The following is a 17,581-nucleotide window of genomic DNA, read 5'->3' as shown; positions in this document are numbered from 1 at the left end:
TCATCAGGGACTGGCAAAGGAAAGTATACCATGTTATTACAGAGCCTGCAAATGTAATGACTTCCAGGTTGCTAAGCAACACTCAATGCAAAGGGCCCCTGTATCTGTGATCTCTAGAGACGCTCTCAAATTTCATTAAAACCCGCCCATAACCCCCCCACCCCGCACAAAAGGCTCACGTGGGGTCTGTAAACAGGCTTCGCTTCCTGACCTAATAACGAAGGAGTGAATAAAAGCGAGGGGCATCAAAACTTTGGCGGTACTTACAACCCAGTATTTTGGAGACCCAATTAGTAAAAATCTAGTGTTGTAAGGGCGTTTCATAGAAAGAAAGAAAGAAAGAAAGAAAGTACTCCCCATTTATAGTAACTAAAAGTATTCATTATCTCGGAAAAAATGATACTGGGAGAACTCTGAGGCTTTCTTTGAAGACAGGATAAAGACGCTCTGTGTCTAAATCAGGAAGGGAGCCAAGGATAATTTGAAATGATAGCCCCAATCATTATTTGCTTCAAGGAGGGTCATGATAGCGGGATGCTTTCAACTGAGGTAGGAAAGCAAGATGCCAGAGGAAATGATTCTGAGGAACACTTCCAAACTCTTTCCTTTGGCAATGGGACTGGGGAAAAGCCAGTCCCGGCAGCAGAAAAAGTCATGGCGGATTGCAGCCAGGACCCCAGCGGGCCGCCAGGGTGCTGGTCTCGGGCATCTGGCTCACCCCCCTAAGGTGCAGGAGAGACCTGGTGTCGCTGCACTGAGAGAACACCCACCACCCGCTGCTGTACCCCACCGCAGCTGTCTGCAGACCACGCGGTCCCCAGCCCTTTGTCTCCTTGTCTTTGACACGGCTTCAGTCACAGCAGTTGGCGACACCCATGCCCAACAAGAGCGTCCTTCCAGCACCACTCGGTGCTTCGATCTTCCCTCCAAGCATCGCCGCTCTGCAGACACTCACTTCTGGGGCTCACCCTACACCTGGTCATTACCGTGACCTGGCCACCCTCCGCAGCCAGTTCAAGCCCCCGCATTCCAATTGCCACTACCCGTTTCTCTCTCTCCCCAGGCCAGACCTCCTCTGCTTGGAATTCCAGACCCGCAGCTGCAACGGCCGGACTCGACGTCGGACCGGCATCTCACACGGAGCCTGTCCGGTTCGGCGCTCCTGGCTCCCTCTGCCCCTCCCAACCAGCTCCTCCCGGGTGTTGGCCGTCTAGGCCTGGAATCCTCTTCAGCTCTTCTCTGTGTCTCACAGCGCGCGTCTAGTCTGTTGGTAAACTCTGTTGGGTCTGCTTTCAAGATTTACCCGAAACAGGACTGCTGCAAGCCCGGACCCAGACTCTCCTGCATGGCAGTGACCTCCTGACGTCACTTACCCCGGACCCTCTTCGATGACTATTCCCAGTGCAGACACCAGTCCCTCCCACGCCTCTGCTCAGACCCCTCCGACGGCTCCCCTCCCCCTCGGGACACCGGCCAGTCTGCACACGGGCATCCAGGGCCGGCCTGCCTGCCCGCCCCCCTCCTCCACCCCTCCCGGTCCTCTCCCTCACTTCCCGTCCTCTCCTTGCTCAGCTCACGGCGCACTGGACACACGGGCTTCCTCGTGGTTCCTAGTGCACGCCCGCCACGCACCTGCCCGGCAGACTCGGCCGGCAGCGGCTGCCCCTGCCCGGGTGCCCTGCCTGCCCCTGCCCCCACCCCCCCGCCCCAGGCCGCCTCCTCCACCTCCTTCAGGTCTTTACTCCGATGTCATCTCAGCGAGGCCTTCCTTGGCCACATTTGCTACAATGACCGATGTCCCACTGCGCTCCCTATCTTCTGTGTTTTTCTCCTCAGGGCTCTTCTATTTAAAATAGGACATCGTTGATTAGTAAACCTGGTCATCATCTCACTCTCCCCAGTAAGCTCCAGGACAGCAGAGAGTTCCGTTCGTTCCGTTCACTGCTCGGCCTCCGCATCGGGAGCCCCGTGTGCTGGCGGGCACTCGGGTTCGGTCACTGTGTCTTTATAAAGACTTCTTCTGCACGGGGTTGCAAAACGTCAGGAACGGCATCAGAATGGCTTCTTGATGCCGTTAAAGACACAATTCGTTTTAATAAATAATACTTTTAGTTTTGAGATCACGCCCCAATTGAACATTCAGTCAATGTTTACCACAATTGTTAGGTGGCCAGTGTAAGTGAATCTTTCATTAAGCAGCCAGTTTTCCAGTGTCATTTATTCCGGGACAGAAAGGAAGTCCTGTGTCGCAAAACACGCACCCAAACATTGTCAAGCCTTTCTACTGATGAATCTCAAAACCCAGCTTACAAAAAACGAGGGGTCAAAATACCGCTTTAAATTCAACTTATCTAACAGCTTGAATTTAAAACATGCTCTCATTTCAGTGCTTAAAATATCAGCTAAAATACTTTATCCTTTTCCATGATTATTTTAAAACTGAGAACTTGAAACTCATCTTTGGATTATCTTTTTGTTGCTGTTATATATAGCATATTTACCTGAAGACAATTCTTTTGAGGAAAGAAAGATAATCCTATGAATGTCATGTAGGTATCAACTACAGTCCCTTTTGGTGGATAGAATTCATTCACTAGAATTAACATAGATGGAATCAAGGGAAGCCGTGTGTAAGATACTTTAAAAACGGCACTGAGAAACATCTGAGGGGGGTGTTCGTGGGGAGGGGCTTCCAAACAACTTTCTTTGCTGCCCACACCCGTGAGGAAGTGTTTCCAACATGTTCACCCTAATGCCTGACATGCGTTGAATGCTGATTGCTTTGAGAGAAGTTTTGTTAAAAGCATGTCATTAAAGAAATCCCACGTTACCCAGAGAGTCTAGAGCTTTCTGCCCAGCGACAGCTGCACGGTGGGGTTGACGATGGTCAGATCGGTCACTAGGAATCGGGAAACTCCCCGGTGACTCCTGATCACCATAATCTAAGCCGGACAACAAGTCCCTACAAATGGGAATGTTTGAGGTTTGGGTGAATGAATACATGATCTCTCACAGGGCTTCTCCCGGACACCCCCTGGGCTGGGAAGTGGCTATAGAACATAAATTCCAAGGAGCCTTAGCTTTGCACTTATACTCTACAGCGGGTGGGTTCTCAGAGGACTACCACTGTGCAAGGCAGCGGGCTCCTGCAGGTCTACCCGCTGAGGGACATCACCTGCGTTTGCACACGCGTCACTCAGACACGGCCCAGGGACACACACGGTCTGCATGGCGGAGACACGGGGCAGACGCCGCCTCCCCAGACGATGGAGCTCGGCAGCCCCGAAGGTGGGTGTGCTGGCGTCACAGGCTGCCTGACGGTGCAGCACGAGGGGACCTTCAGTGCGCTGCTGTGACCAAACGTGTCGTGAGGGGACACGCACACTCTTTCAGAGTCTTGCAACCGCCTCAGGCTCTTCGGAAAGTCACCCTCATGGGGGACAAAAAGGCAGGCAGACGCTTCTAGGTAAATAGAGACTAAGAAAACAACAAATTCAGGCTGGAATATAGCTTTAAAGAAGCTATCGAGTCACTTTTTGACAATTAGGGGAATTAAACCTGAACTGTGCATTAATAATATGAAATGGCTCATTACTGCCTTGGGTGTAATAATGTTACTGCTGCTAGGGGCCAGGTGTGGTGATGCCTTTACTGTCACGTGATCTGAAAAACGCACAGATACCTGAAACCTACACAATTTCATTAACCAACGTCACCCCAATAAATGCAATAAAAATAAATTAAAAATTTTTAAAAAACAGGAATAAAATATTGAGGTAGCAACACTTGGAACAAACTACATGGACACTTGAGAAAAAAATAGTAAAAATGGTAAAATAACAATTGTGATTATTCCTGATTAGTCAGATGTTCATCATACAGCTCCGAACCCCCCTGTGTTTCCGAAACCTTCCATAATAAACAAGTGGGCACAGTGTCACCAGTGACGGTGGGAACTTGAACTAGAAGGCTCGTTAGAGAAGGTCGGGAATGACTTTTAGTTGACAGAAGAATTCCAGGAAGGGGCAGGGGAGCCGAATCTCTTGAGAAAAGTCAAAACGGAAGGAAAATGATGCGGTCCGGCGGCCCAGCCCTCTGGGGAGGAGCCCCCCTGCGGGAAGAGGAGCAGGAAGCAGGCGCAGGTGGGGAACAAGGGGGCGAGGCCTGTTCCGAGGGGATCTCCGGGAAGCTTTCTCCCTGGCTTGCACGCCCTTGGCAAGCCTGGGGTAGAGCTCTGTGCACATCCTCAGGCTCCTGGACAGATGGCAGCTTCCCTCCCCCGGGAACCAGGAGCCTCAGTCCTGGGAGCGCCTGACTCTGTCCCACCTGCCATTCGCTTCCTGATCCTGCCTCGCTCACAATCTCGGCAGTGTTTCCTCCGGAATTAAGCAAACACTATAGGCCCAGGATTCCTTGTCTTTCTTGGAACGATGCAACTAAATCCTTCGAAGAGTCCCCGGATTACCCTGCGTCCCTACGGGCAGGGACTGCGGGTCCCGTGCAGCTGGCACCAGCGCGTGCACTGGGGGAAAGGGTGCTGTCCCAGAAGCTCAGACACACCTCTGTGGGGACCCGACTTCACAAAAATTAATTATGGTTACTTCTTACCCCTCTGAGGACAGAGTGTTTCCTTTTCCAATGTCACTGGTTTCACCTCAATCCCCCACACCCCTTTTATTCCCTTTAAGAAAATAAATCAAGAACATGTCTTAAACCACAGGAAAAATAGGCTAGGAGGGAAAGAGGCATCATTTTTGCCTTTTTGTTATACCTCAGGGAATATTTCTGGACCTTTCTCATAGAACTAGTCCCTCCCGTTTCTGAATCTAAACCCGCCCTGGGTGCAGCAGGAACGGCTGCAGGATTCCTGGTTACCTCACTGGGTCTCTCTAGAGCTCGGAAGACTCTCCGCTTGAAGAAACGCTGTCACCCTGATCTCAGCAACAGGATCTCTCTGTTCTCCTGGTGGCGTGCAGAGGGCCAGGGGACCTCCGTGAGCATTTGAAAGGGAAACGGATTGCGAGCACAGTGAGACCTGCTGAAAGCCACGAGGCAGAGGGTCTCTGTGGGCTGGATATTTGTAACGATCTTTCATACTCATCATCTTCGCGGAGCGATCCCAAATTGTACCTCTGCCACTCCCGGTGGCTGGGCGGGCGGCAGGGGTGGCAGCATCAGCATGTTACAATCGCCTCCCATGAATCCCCTCTGTTTCCTCAGATGAGTCAGTCGTGTGGGGTTGGCCAAAAAGTCCCTTACATTTTTTTTCCATGTGATGGCTCTAGTAATGCTTAGCTGTCTTCAACGTCATTCAAAACAATTTTGTTAGATTGTATCGTGACAGCTGTCATATTAACATGCATTAAAAAAAATCAAAATTGGTGATTTTTTGTGCAGCCATTTTAATATTGAAAAGAAGATAAACATTTTTGGAGTATTATTCTTTATGATTTCAAGAACAGCAAAAACACAACTGAAAGGCAAAAAAAAAGATTTCTGCAGCGTATGGACAAAGTGCTGTGACTGATCGAATGTGGCAACAGTGGTACGAGAAGCTTCGTGGTACTAGTGACATTTTGGCTAAATAATTCTTCGCTCTGGGGCTGTCTGATGCATTGGGAGATGTTTAGCAGCAGCTTCTACCCACTAGAAGCCAGGAGCAGGGGACAGCAGACATACTCGAACTATCCAAATCAATAGAGTTATTAGTGAAAATGAAAACGTGTCTTTTATTTTACAGAAAAAATTAAATGGACTTTTTGGCCCACCCAGCGTACGCACGCTTGAGCCGGGCCCACGGAAGGAGTCCACGGAGGTGCCTGTGGGGTCAGTCCCCTGAGTGAGTGTCGGAGTGAGCTCGCTTTACTTTGAAGACAAGCGGCTAATCTGCTCGTCACTCTGGGAAAACTCCCGTGGTGTCGGGTGGAAGGGATGGGCACACTTGGGAGCACCTTGAAGGGCTTCCATCACGTTTTTCTAAAGCTAGAACACACAGTATAATTATACATCTCCCAACTTCCTGGCAAATCACAATGGATAATTAAATTCCTAGGCTTCCCCGACATTCTCTGGATGCTCTAAATTCAGACTAAATAAGGGAGACCGCCCTCGGGGGGGAAAACCATTTCCCAGCTCCATCAGCACAAATTAAACATCCCATTTCTTTCATCTGCTAGTGAAAATTGTGGGGTTTAGAAAGAAACTGTCCCCAAACTGGGACTTTAAACAGGTATTTTGGGAATCCAGGGCCTTTTGGGTGGCGCATAGGGAGGGGTCTGCCCCAGTGTTCCCCAAGTTGGCTCTCCCCTAGCCGAGCTCTGCAAGACCCCCGCGTGCTCCCCAGCTGGCCTCCAGGGGCGCCCTCTCTGAAGCCGCCAGCCCCGTCAGCTGCAGGGAAGGAGCACACTCCCTACTGGGGCTTAAAGAGAGGTGGCCGGCAGAGCAGCCTCCCCTTCCTCCAGGAGTGCTTCTGGAGAGGCGTGCACTTCACGGAGTGAAGGAGGCCCTTTAAGGCAGGACCTGCAGGAGGCTGCTTTCCCTCCTTCCCTTCTTTCAGTCAGGAGGCTGCTCTCGCCAGGCCTCCTTAACGCAATGACCAACACAGGGTAATCATCTGCAACGGTCCAGTCCGGTCTCTGTATCAACTCTGGCTCTTCCAGTCCAGTGGGGCCTCCTTAACGCAATGACCAACACCGGGTAATCATCTGGAACGGTCTGGTCCAGTCTCTGTATCAGCTCCCGCTCCTCCAGTCCAGTGGGGCAACAAGCCTAAGAGGCCCGCCTCCTTAAAGTCGCGGGAAGCCTCTGCTTACGTTCCGTCTCTCTCAAGTCCCTGTCCTCTGTGCATCTGCCTCTCCAGTGTCCTCGTTCCTCAAAAACCTGGCAGGGACGCTGGGCCAGGGACTGACCCAGGGAGGCTACGTGTCTTTTACGGTCCCTCTCAGCCCGACCCCTGCATCTGTAAAGCACAAACATGAGCTCACAAACAGACGCTGAAGAGCAAAAATGAACAATTTGCTAGCAACAGAAGTAGTGATTTCACAGGCACGTCTTCCTTAGCTCAGTGGAGAGTCACCAAATACCTGCCACGTGCCAGTTACTAGGACACGGCCTTATTTCACAGCAAAAATATTTGAACTTCAATGGAGGTGCTGCTACTACCGTTTTGCTCCAGAGACCAGGATTTCCTAATTCCCACAATAGAGCCCACATTCCAAATGCTGCTAAAACCCATGTGGGGGACCCTCTGGCCTTTCCTGGCCCATTTCTGACATCTCCCGACCTCGCCCCATGGACCCCAGGGCCTCTGCACAAACAGGGTGTGCTTTGTCCTGTCCTGCACACGATGACCAACACACCGCTCCACACTCGGCTCAGACGTCCCGTCCTTGCCCCCTTCCTCTCCCCGGGCACTGTCCCTGCGGAGCTCTGCCAGCTCCACCACTGAGCCCTGACTGCACCCTGCTTTGTCACGACACTGGGTTAGAGAGCCCCGGCAGCGGGGACCAGGAACGCCCACTCTGACTGCCTTAGTATCCCCAATACAGGGCCTGCACCCAGTGATAACTCCACCTGCTACTTATCTTTCCATGAACCACAGAACGAACGTCTCAGCTACCTTCTATATCAAAACTTAGTCCAAGTCAGCTTGATGAACGCCCACCGAGCCCACGGCAGCCCTGGGCGGAGCTGCGAGGCGGCCAGCTCCTCGGACAGAGCACCGGCCGGGGTCCGTTCAACTTGGGCCAGCCCCAGCTCTGCTGTCTCCTAGCTGGAGACCTCGGGAACATGACACATACTCTTTGAGACTTAATGTTTCATCTTAAACATGGGAAAAACCGGAGCAGACCTCTGAGGTCACTGTGCAGATTCAATGAGAGAAGGCACCGAGGTCCTTCACGCAGGGACTGGCACATGGCACGAAGATCCGCTGACCCCCTTTCGTGGGTCAGACCCTGCAATGTGCTGGAGACAGGAGGATGAACAAGACCACACCACCACCCCGAACAAGGGGAAGGCGAAGGCGAGGACAGGGAGCAGGCTGACAATCACCAGACAGCGGCAGCCCCACGAGTGAGGACAGGGAGAGGGAAGGACCCGACCAGCCCTGGAGAGGCGCTGACATCACGCATCTCTGGGCAATAGGCTGCCACTTCGCTCCAAATGCACTAAACTCAGCACTAAGTTTCAGCAGAGCCAAGCTTCAGGAAAGGCAAGTTCAAGGCCCCAGCTGAGCTGACTGGGCCCAGAGTCCTTGATGCTGTGATTGGCACAACTTGAACCCAACAGTGACGGACGCAGGGGTAACCTAGAAAGCTTTCAGAAGATTTTAAGGCTCTTGTCCCAGACGGCTGGCCTGCCAATGTCATGGGCATTCTGGAACAGCTAAATGAGAGACATCTGCGACAGAGTGACTGACGGGGCCAGCCTCCATGAGGCAGACGGTAAGAAACAGCGTATGTGGCTCTTCAGGAAACAGTCGTCGTAATGTCAACCAAGAACATTTTGTGTCTTGCGTCCTAAATTCCACACGAAGACGTCCCATGGTCCCGGGGAGGAATGCCTGGGGTCAGGGTGCGTGCAGAGGGAAGGGACAAGATGAGCCCAGCGTGCCATGTGCAAGCGGAAAGGACTCCAAAATGAAATGACGGGGTGACGTCAGAAGACAGAGCCGGCACCCCAAAGGGTGCCCGCTGTTCCAATATGAGACTGCAGTAGATCACGACCCACGGAATAAAAGAAAAACCCAAGGCAATCCTGATGATAAGAAATAAAAGAAAAAACAGACGGAGCAAGACTGGTGGAAACAATTCCAAGGGCTACCAGCAGACGAACGGAGAAACAAAAACGGGGTGCGCGCGCACAGTGGAACGTCACTCAGCCTCCCCAAGGAGCGGCATGCTGACGCACGCTGCAGCGCGGATGAACCCTGAAGACGTCGCGTTAAGGGAAATCAGCCCGACGCAAAAGGGCGAATGGTGTATGACTCTACTCCCACGAAGTGCCCAGAGCCGGCAGATTCGAAGCCAGAAACTGGAAGGGCGGAGACCCGGGGCTGGGGGTGGGGAGGGGAGGGGCACGGGCAGGGGCGGTCTGCAGGGCAGAGGTGCGTCTGGGGGAGAACGCTCCGCGGAAGGACGGCGGTGGTGGCTGCACAGCCGTGCGACTGCGCTTCGCACCGCCAACTGGCCGCACTTCAAAACGGTTAAAGGGTAAACCTACGTGTATTGTACCACGACTTTAAAAAAACATAACTAGCACCAGAAACTACCTGTTTGCCCATAAACAGGTAGAAAGTCCCTTAGATGCAGCTTGCCTCCCACACACAAAATCCGCCCGGTTCTGTACGTGGCAGGTCAGGAACCACAAGGGAATCGCTCCCGGCAGTAAGATTAACTGCAAGATCGAGCAGCCTGGTCACTTCAACCAAGTCGCGGGCCAGTTTGTTTGCCGCGTGATTAATCCGACCAGTGCTTTAGAAAAGGATGCACTTTATTTCCGAAGACAGGTCTAAGTTTGGATCAGAAACACCTTTGGTGGCAAAGCCTGACCCGAGCCCACACGGGGCCACGCACGGCCTCGCTTTACTCTCCCCCGCCCACCACTGTGCACGCTCGCACAACTGGCTCCAGAGACAGCGCCGGGCTTGGCGTCCACAGCCACGCTGCCCCGCGGGCTCCGACTCTGTGGGGGTCGCGACTCGCGCCACGGCAGCTCCGTGGGGAAAGGAGGTGAGAAGTATGAATTCCAAAAGGAATCTAGTTCTAAACGTTTCAGAGAAGAGGCGGTGGATCCCTACAAAATTAGTCGTATCAGATGTTAGATCAGGATTTCTGCAGCTTCTGTCATTCTCGACCCAATTCACACTCTCGCCGTATCTACACATCGCTTGTGTTATCATACTCCCTAGCACTTGTCTTCACGTCGACTCGGCTTTTTTCTGTTTGAATAAGACTACAATTTTAAAGGATGATCTCGTCGCTACTGTAACAGCAGAGTTTCTGAAAGGCCTATCCTCCGTGAAAAAGGAGACTCTGAAGACGTCCCGGAGGTGTTCCAGTCACAGAGTACCAAACCGAGACTTCCACCTGAAACCACAAAGGAGAAAGAAAATGGAGAAGGAACTGCCATCTTACAAGGTGAGGCAGTGTCCTCCAGTGCTAGGCTGGTGCGCCATCTCCCGCCCACTGTCCCCAGAAGGATCCATCCCACACTCGGACAGGCTCCCCTAGACCAGATCACCGTTCTGCCACTCAGGCAACGACTCCGCTGAGACAGCAAGTCCTGTGGGGGTGGGGAGGCGGGCTGTCCAGAAGCACACGTGGCCGCGAGGAGGGCAGATCTCCGAGCCTCACTCCCAGTTCTGTCACCCACAGTCCCCTAGTGGGCCTCCGAGCCGGGCCCTGCCGTCCACTGGTCAAATGGGCACAACAGCATCCTCCGTGCAACCCTCCGGCACATCCAAGCTGCACTGGCCAGGGGACAATTTGTACTGAGAAGCGACAGACCGACAAATCAGAACGTGGCGCAGACGGCCAGGACCTCCTCTCCTCTGTCAACTTCAACAACAGCTACTGCAATGAGTGGACTTTGAAACCAGCGGAATGGGATTTAGCGTGAAACGAAAATAAGTCAGTCTCCAAAAGTGCCTTCAAATCAACATCAGCGATACGTACTTTATAAAAATAAAACAAACATGACAAAAGGCAGAGTTCTTCCCTGTGGGAGAACACTGAGAGTTAGAAAATCCCCACCACTTTGCAACTATTACAAATTTTAAAATAGTGGTATGCATGGACTTCACGAAGCCATCCAAACGAACGTCGCCAGGAAGGAGCAAACACGCATCGTGAGCCTCTGGGTGTGATGGACTGGAGTCTGCCCGATTCTGACAGAGCAGATCAGACACACGCAAACTGACGGGATTCTACGCAATACCGCGCCTATGGCCCCCCAAAATGTGAGGAAAGACAAGGGAAGGCGGCGGGACTCAACCCAACTAAAGACCCACATCTGCTAAAATGCGAGGCCCCGGACTGGACCCCCTACAGAACAAAAAGCCAAAAAGGACACGATCGGCACAGATGACAGAACTGGGGTGTGGAAGGCAGGCTAGGAAAACAATGGTGTCAAGTTCACTTTCCTGCATATTCAGGGGGAGGAGGCATGATGTTTTGACCTGCCAATTGTTCGGGAAAGACACGATGGGTGGAATCTGAGGCACAGTAACCTGAGGCACAGTAACTGTAGGTGACCAAAGGAAAGGCGACCATGGGGACGGTGACCATGGGAAAGGGTGACCAGCAGTTCTTTTACAGAAACGAGGTCCAAGATAACACCGGTGCCCTGACCGCCGGCTGCCATGGAAGCCACCCACCCTCCCTGTTTCCGTGTGGGCTCACCATTCTCCGGAGAATCCTCAACAGAAGCTTCTGCTCCTTCGGGTCCTCCTTGGATAGCAGGGAGTCAGCAAAGTTCTCTGCGTTCTCAGGAGACAGGCTGTCTGGGTTTTCGCCTCCGTAGAGCTGGACCAGTATGGACAGGCACTTGGACGAAACTTCGAAAACCTCAGGATCCTCGGCTGGAAGCTGAAAATGAGCGAAGAGGACTGCTGAAGCTCCGTACCCACATGCTGTCGGCTTTCCTCAAGCACTACAGTAACACGTGCCTAACGGGGAAAACGTCCGTCTGAGCATCAGCTTTAACTAATTGAATGTCTCCCCCCTCCCACAATGGGTCTCTTTCAAAAAGCAAAGTTACTCAAAGAGAGCTAGCAGTACAAAATCAGAAGAAAGTCTTGTACGCAAGCAAAGGACCAACAGAGGTTTTGTACACACACACTCAATGCAATATCTATACAGGGAACATGTGTGTGTGTGAGTGTGAAACAGTGTGAATTGTTTGAGGCATGTCCCGTATATTCTTGCTTACTATGAACTTGTTTAGAAAAACTCACTTCCTGGCGGATATTAAGGAACGTATTGACCTTGTCAGTGTCCAAATCATCACACACTAACCAGGTGGGACAAAATGCATGGTTTTTGTACGTATGAGAAGGTACACTATGCAAATAATAAACATACTATAAGCATTTTAACCTTATTTTTTTAAGTTCTATTTTCTTTGTAACAGCTTCATTGAGAAATAACTCCTAGGCCACCCAGTTCACCCACCTGACAGGTGCAATTCAGTGGCACAGGCAGAGAGGTACAACCATCACCCCGACCGATTCTAGGGGTTTTCATCACCCCAACATGGAACCCTGCACCCGTTAGCAGCCGCCTCACCATCTTCTCCTCCTCCCCATCATCCCCTCCTCCCCAGCCCTGCCCAGTGCTGCCAACCAGCTGTCTTGCTAAACCTGCCTCATCTAGATTTCAGGTTCAGGCACCTGAAATCATACAAAATGATCCTTTGTGACTGGCTTCTTTCACTTAGCATGATGTTTTCAAAATTCATTCATGTATCTGATTTCTTTTTATTGCCTAATACTATTCCATTATATGGATATACCACATGTATTTATCCATGCATGCTCTGATGGACATTTGAGCAGTTTTGGATTTTGGGCAGTAATGTATGAACATGTGTGTATGGTTTTTTGTGTACACATGTGTTTTCATTTCCCTTGGGTACATGCTTAGAAGTGGCATTGCTGGGTCGTATGTTAAGTTCAAGTTTAACCTTTTTTTAAAAAAAGATTTTATTTATATTTAGAGAGAGGGGAAGGGAAGGAGAGAGAGGGAAACATCATTGTGTGGTTGCCTCTCCTGCGCCCCCTACTGGGGACCTGGCCCACAACCCAGGCGTGTGCCCTGACTGGGAATCGAACAGGCGACACTTTGGTTCGCAGGCCGGCGCTCAATCCGCTGGACGAGCCAGGGCCATGTTTATCCTTTTGAGGAACTGCCAGACTGTTTCTAAAGCTGTCGTTACCACCAGAAATGTATGAGCACCAGTTTCTCTATATCCTCATCGACACCTGGTACTGTCTGTCTTGTTAACAGCAGCCATCCTGGTGGATGTGAAAGTATCTCACTGGGGTTTTGATTTGCATTTCCCTGATAGTGCTAATGATGTTTAGTACCTTTTTTTGTGTTTATTGGCTATTTGCATGTCTTCTTGGGAGAACTGTCTGTTCAGATCCTTAGCTCATTTTTCAAATGGGCCATCTTTTTATAGTTGTGTTCTTTATATTTATATTTTAAATATGTATCCCTTAACAGATATGATTTTCAAAAATGTTTTTCCATTCTGTGGGTTGTCTTCCCACTTTTTTTCTTTTCTTTTTATTGACTTGGGAGAGAGGGAAGGGAAGGAGAGGGGAAGAGAGAGAAAGAGACATCACTTTGCTGGTCCATCCATCCATGTACCCACTGGTTGATTCTTATATGTGCCCTGACTGGGGACTGAACCCACAATCTTGGCATATTGGGACAATGCTCTAACCAGCTGAGCTAGTTGGCAAGGCACATCTTCTCCCTTTCTTGATAGTGTGCTTTGAAGCACAAAACAATTTGTACTTTAATAAAGTTTCAATTTATCTTCTTTATGGTTTGTGAATTTGGTGTCATATCTAAGATACTATCGCCTACTCCAAGGTCTTGAGATTGATGCTTCTTCTACGAATTTTTAGTTTTTGCTCTTACATTTATTTTTTGTTCTAAGAATTTTATAGTTTTAGCCTTTACACATTTGGATCTTTGATCCATTTTGAGTTAATTTTTATATATAGCATGAATTAACCTCTTTAGATATGCGTAGGCTTCTATGCAGTTGTAAGAAATGATCGAGCTTCCACACTTTACTCGACTTCCTCCGCGGAAGCTGAGTCAGCTGACTTTGGAGAGACACGCAGTGGCAATCAAGGACACATTTTCAGCAAATGGTGCTTAAACGTGAACTTCAATCCTTGCCTTTCACCAGGTACCAAAATTAACTCAAAATCGCTGGAAGCACAGATCTAATCTGACATGGCTCAGAATCACCACAGAACATCCACACTCAAGGGAAAAAACACAAGTTCTCAGGAATCCCTGAAACTCATTCAGTTCTTTTTTTTTAAAAAAAAAAGGTTGAAAGACCTAAATATACAATCTAGACCTTCTCAGAGAAAACACGGGCAAAACCTTTGAGACCTGAGGTGAGGGAAAGACTGAGGTATAACTGCAAAAGTACAGTGTGAAAAAGGGAAATGATTCCCAGTCAGGGCACATGCCTGGGTTGCAGGCCAGGTCCCCAGTGGGGGCCGTGTGAGAGGCAACCACACATTGATTCTCTCTCTCTCTTTCTCCCTCCCTTCCCCTCTCTAAAAATAAATAAATAAAATCTTTAAAAAAAAAGGGGAAATGAACTTTCTCCAAGTTTTAAAAACTCCTCTTTGGAAGACTGTCTCGTTCATAAAATGCTCAATAAAAGGCGGATCTTACCACCACCGCCCCTGTCACAAATGTCCCTTTCATGGAGGCTGTGGGAAAAGCGTTCTGTCGGACCCCAAAACTAGAAAATGCTTTCTACCCCGAGTAAATGTCTCCCCTCTACGTGCCCCACTTTCTAGGCGAGGTGCATCTGGTAAGTGACTGTGTTTCCACTTCCATCCAGCAACCAGGACTCTCAAGGCCAAAGTCATGGCCTAGCTTTCACGACGACATTAGACTTCATATTCGTACTGAAACCTCACCCTGTCTTATTATCTTCATTGATTTATTCATGTCTTCTACTTTGGATTGCCAGACTCGAAAAAATAGCCAAAACATCCAATTAAGTCTGAACTTCAGATAAACAATGCATCTTTAGTGTAAGTCTGTCCATCTGGCATCTTGCATTTCATCTGTCAGCCCTACCTTTCTTATAAACATTCTTCTGAGCTGAATCCGATGTTTTGTGGAAGGGAGGAGATAGAATAAATCCATCATACATACACACACACAACCTGGAAATGTTTCAAAGTACACTTACACTTGAATTTTGAAAACTGTCTTAAAACAATTTAAAATCACATTTGTACTGTGCTTACTTCCCTTTATTCAGTCTACACAACACAATGCATTTCAAAATCTTTCTCTTTTACATTCTTTTTTAAAATGTGGCCCGGTGCAGTGTTTTTTTCCAAAAAGTATATGGGAACAGCTAGTGTCAGAGAAGAGAATACATCATATCCACTGAGAAAAGAAAACACTTGATGATACAATATCCTCTACCCTTGCCATGCCATCTCAAAGCATCTCGAGAAAAGACCCCTCTGTACTATTAGGGCATCTTTAACGAGAAGTCCCATTAGGGCCATCCGCCCTTGTCTCTCTTCATTTTAATGTATCAATCACTCTTGCTCGAATCAGCTAAAGAGGCAGCAGAACCTGTCATTAAGCTGATGAATGGTAGCAATTCCAGATGACATCACCCAAGGAAATACCACTGCCCACAGCCTTGACGGTGCCCCCGCCTCTGCCTTTCCTGGAGAAGATGCTTCATGGTTTCACTGACCGCAGGGCACATCATATTCCTGAATGTGGAAATTTAGAGGGAAGAGAACCTGCCACCGCCATTACTCATTTAGTGGGTAAGTCCATCAATCACCAGCCAGAGTACTATGGTTTAAGAAAAAAAAAATCCGAGAAACAAGTTGAAAGTCACTAGTAGGTCAAATCAGCCTTGACTTCTGGGTTTCGGGCACTGCCCTGACTTTCATGAAAAACTTCACATTTTCCTGGCCAGAAATGAAAGAATAGGACAACATGGCTCATTTAAAAAACTGTAACCAGTCAATGCAGAAGGAGGTTTGAACAATTCTACCGAAGTCGCAAAGCCGCAGGGCCCAGAGGGTATGTGTGTGTCCACACTGACTGCCGAGATGCTGGGTTTGGTGCAAAAGCTGTGGCCGGATCCTTTGTCACTTTCCACTCTTTTTCTCTCTTCCCACCCGGGACAGTCAGGCGGAGCCCGTTGCCACTGGGTGAGAGAAGGATGCTGGAGACAGCCACCCACAAAGTAACTAAAAGGTCTACTACGGTTCCACTTCCAGCCCGTACCACCTGTCTTCCACACAGGAGCCACTGTATTTTTAAAACTTCAGCCGGATCCTATCAGTCTCCTGCTCAGCACCTCCAGTGACTTCTCGCTGCCTTTGGAAGACAGTGCGCATGCCTTACTGCGGTCCGTAAGACCCCGTCCGAGCAGTGAGGCTGACAGTGCATGACCAGAGTGCATGTGAGAGGACAAGGGGCCGGACAGTGAGGTCAGAGGAGAGAACAAGGCGACACAGAGCCCTCAGAAACTTAGGTCAGACCACCTTTCACTGCTTGAACCACCCCTGGCTTAGATATTCTTATGGCGACATTATAGCTAGTACGTACTTGAGCTTGGAGTTCAGGGGGCAGGTCGTGGCTAATGATATGCGTTGGGGACATCCTCCAAGTACGGACAGCATGGGGAGCAAGGGGCTGAAGGGGACCCCTTGTGGGGAGGGTGACCGACCGCCCAGCCCTACATGGGGGGGGGGGGTGTGGCTTTCGGAAAGCTTCCCTCCAGGGCAGCTGCACCATCACTTCGCCACAACCCCTCCTCAGAAAATTCGGGAAGGCTTTACTCTTGACCCAGCTTCAGCTCCTCCAGAGAAAAGCCCTGGGATCATCGGAGGGGGGGACATCGTAGGCTAGCCAGTCTCCTGCGTGTGAGATTGGAGAAAAGCAAAGGAGGGCCCAAAGGCGGAGCTGTCCCATACACAGACTTCTGAACACGCCCCTGTTCTCATCCCCTCTGAGGCCAGAGCTGCTGGGGGGCCGCACAGTGGGGAGGCCCCACACACAGCCACACGGCACCCGCCCGGGGTGCTCAGGGCCGGGCTCCCTCTGCCCGGCACGGTCCCTCTCCGGCTTCCTCCTGTTCTCCGGACACGGGGCGACCTCTTCATGCATTCCTGGCTCCTAGTTCCCCTGCCCCTTCACTCTTGTGCGTCTGTTCCTTTCTGAGTTCCTTACTTGTTCTCACGAGGCGTTTTGTGAGACAGGAGTGAGTGTGTGAAGACGAAGAGGGAAAAGAGGCCCTTCCCGCTCCAGATTCTCCTGGCAAATCGCACACTTGTTCCACGGGGTCATTTTCATGAGCTAACAAATTGTGATCGGAGTTACAACAACGTGGCCAACGGTGTGGTGACGGCTGGGGGGTGGAAGGTGGAAGGGGACTAAATGGCAATGGGGAGAATGCAATAAAGATTAAACTAAAAAAAAAAAAGAATTACAATAAAAATGTGTATTTTTAAGTCTCACCACCTCCACGCCCCTGGCACGTCTCTCCGTCCGTTCACGTCATACTCCTTTCCCAACGCTCCGCAGTTATCCCCATGACTCGCGTTTTCCTGTTCCATTTGCTGTCGGCCAGTCTTTGTCGGGGGGCATTTGAGTCACTTCTATGGAAGGATTTCCCCCCATTTCTATTTCTATCAGATTAACGTCAGTATTCCAAAAAAAAAAAAAAAAAAGCTACTGGTTTTTCTGTAGTATATGCCATGAACTTACTGAAATTTGCTTTAGTTTCAATGTTCTTTAATCTCTTTCCTAAGTATGAAAATTTTATCAACTGCAAT

The 17,581-nt window shown here is 50.0% G+C and overlaps 1 protein-coding gene across 2 annotated transcripts in view; it reads right to left on the bottom strand.

Annotated features, from left to right (window-relative positions):
- Positions 1-17,581, bottom strand: part of ULK4 (unc-51 like kinase 4) — a 311,597-nt gene that overhangs the window by 67,454 nt on the left and 226,562 nt on the right. For both annotated transcript variants that reach the window (XM_045857407.1, XM_045857405.1), the window contains exon 35: positions 11,403-11,588. In XM_045857407.1, the coding sequence (XP_045713363.1) occupies positions 11,403-11,588 (186 nt within the window). The remainder of the gene's footprint in view (positions 1-11,402; positions 11,589-17,581) is intronic.

Source organism: Phyllostomus hastatus, unplaced genomic scaffold, assembly GCF_019186645.2.
Source record: "Phyllostomus hastatus isolate PE091 unplaced genomic scaffold, TTU_PhHast_1.1 phas_scaffold_129, whole genome shotgun sequence".
Taxonomy (NCBI): Eukaryota; Metazoa; Chordata; class Mammalia; order Chiroptera; family Phyllostomidae; genus Phyllostomus; species Phyllostomus hastatus.
This window is presented reverse-complemented; position numbering and strand designations above follow the sequence as displayed.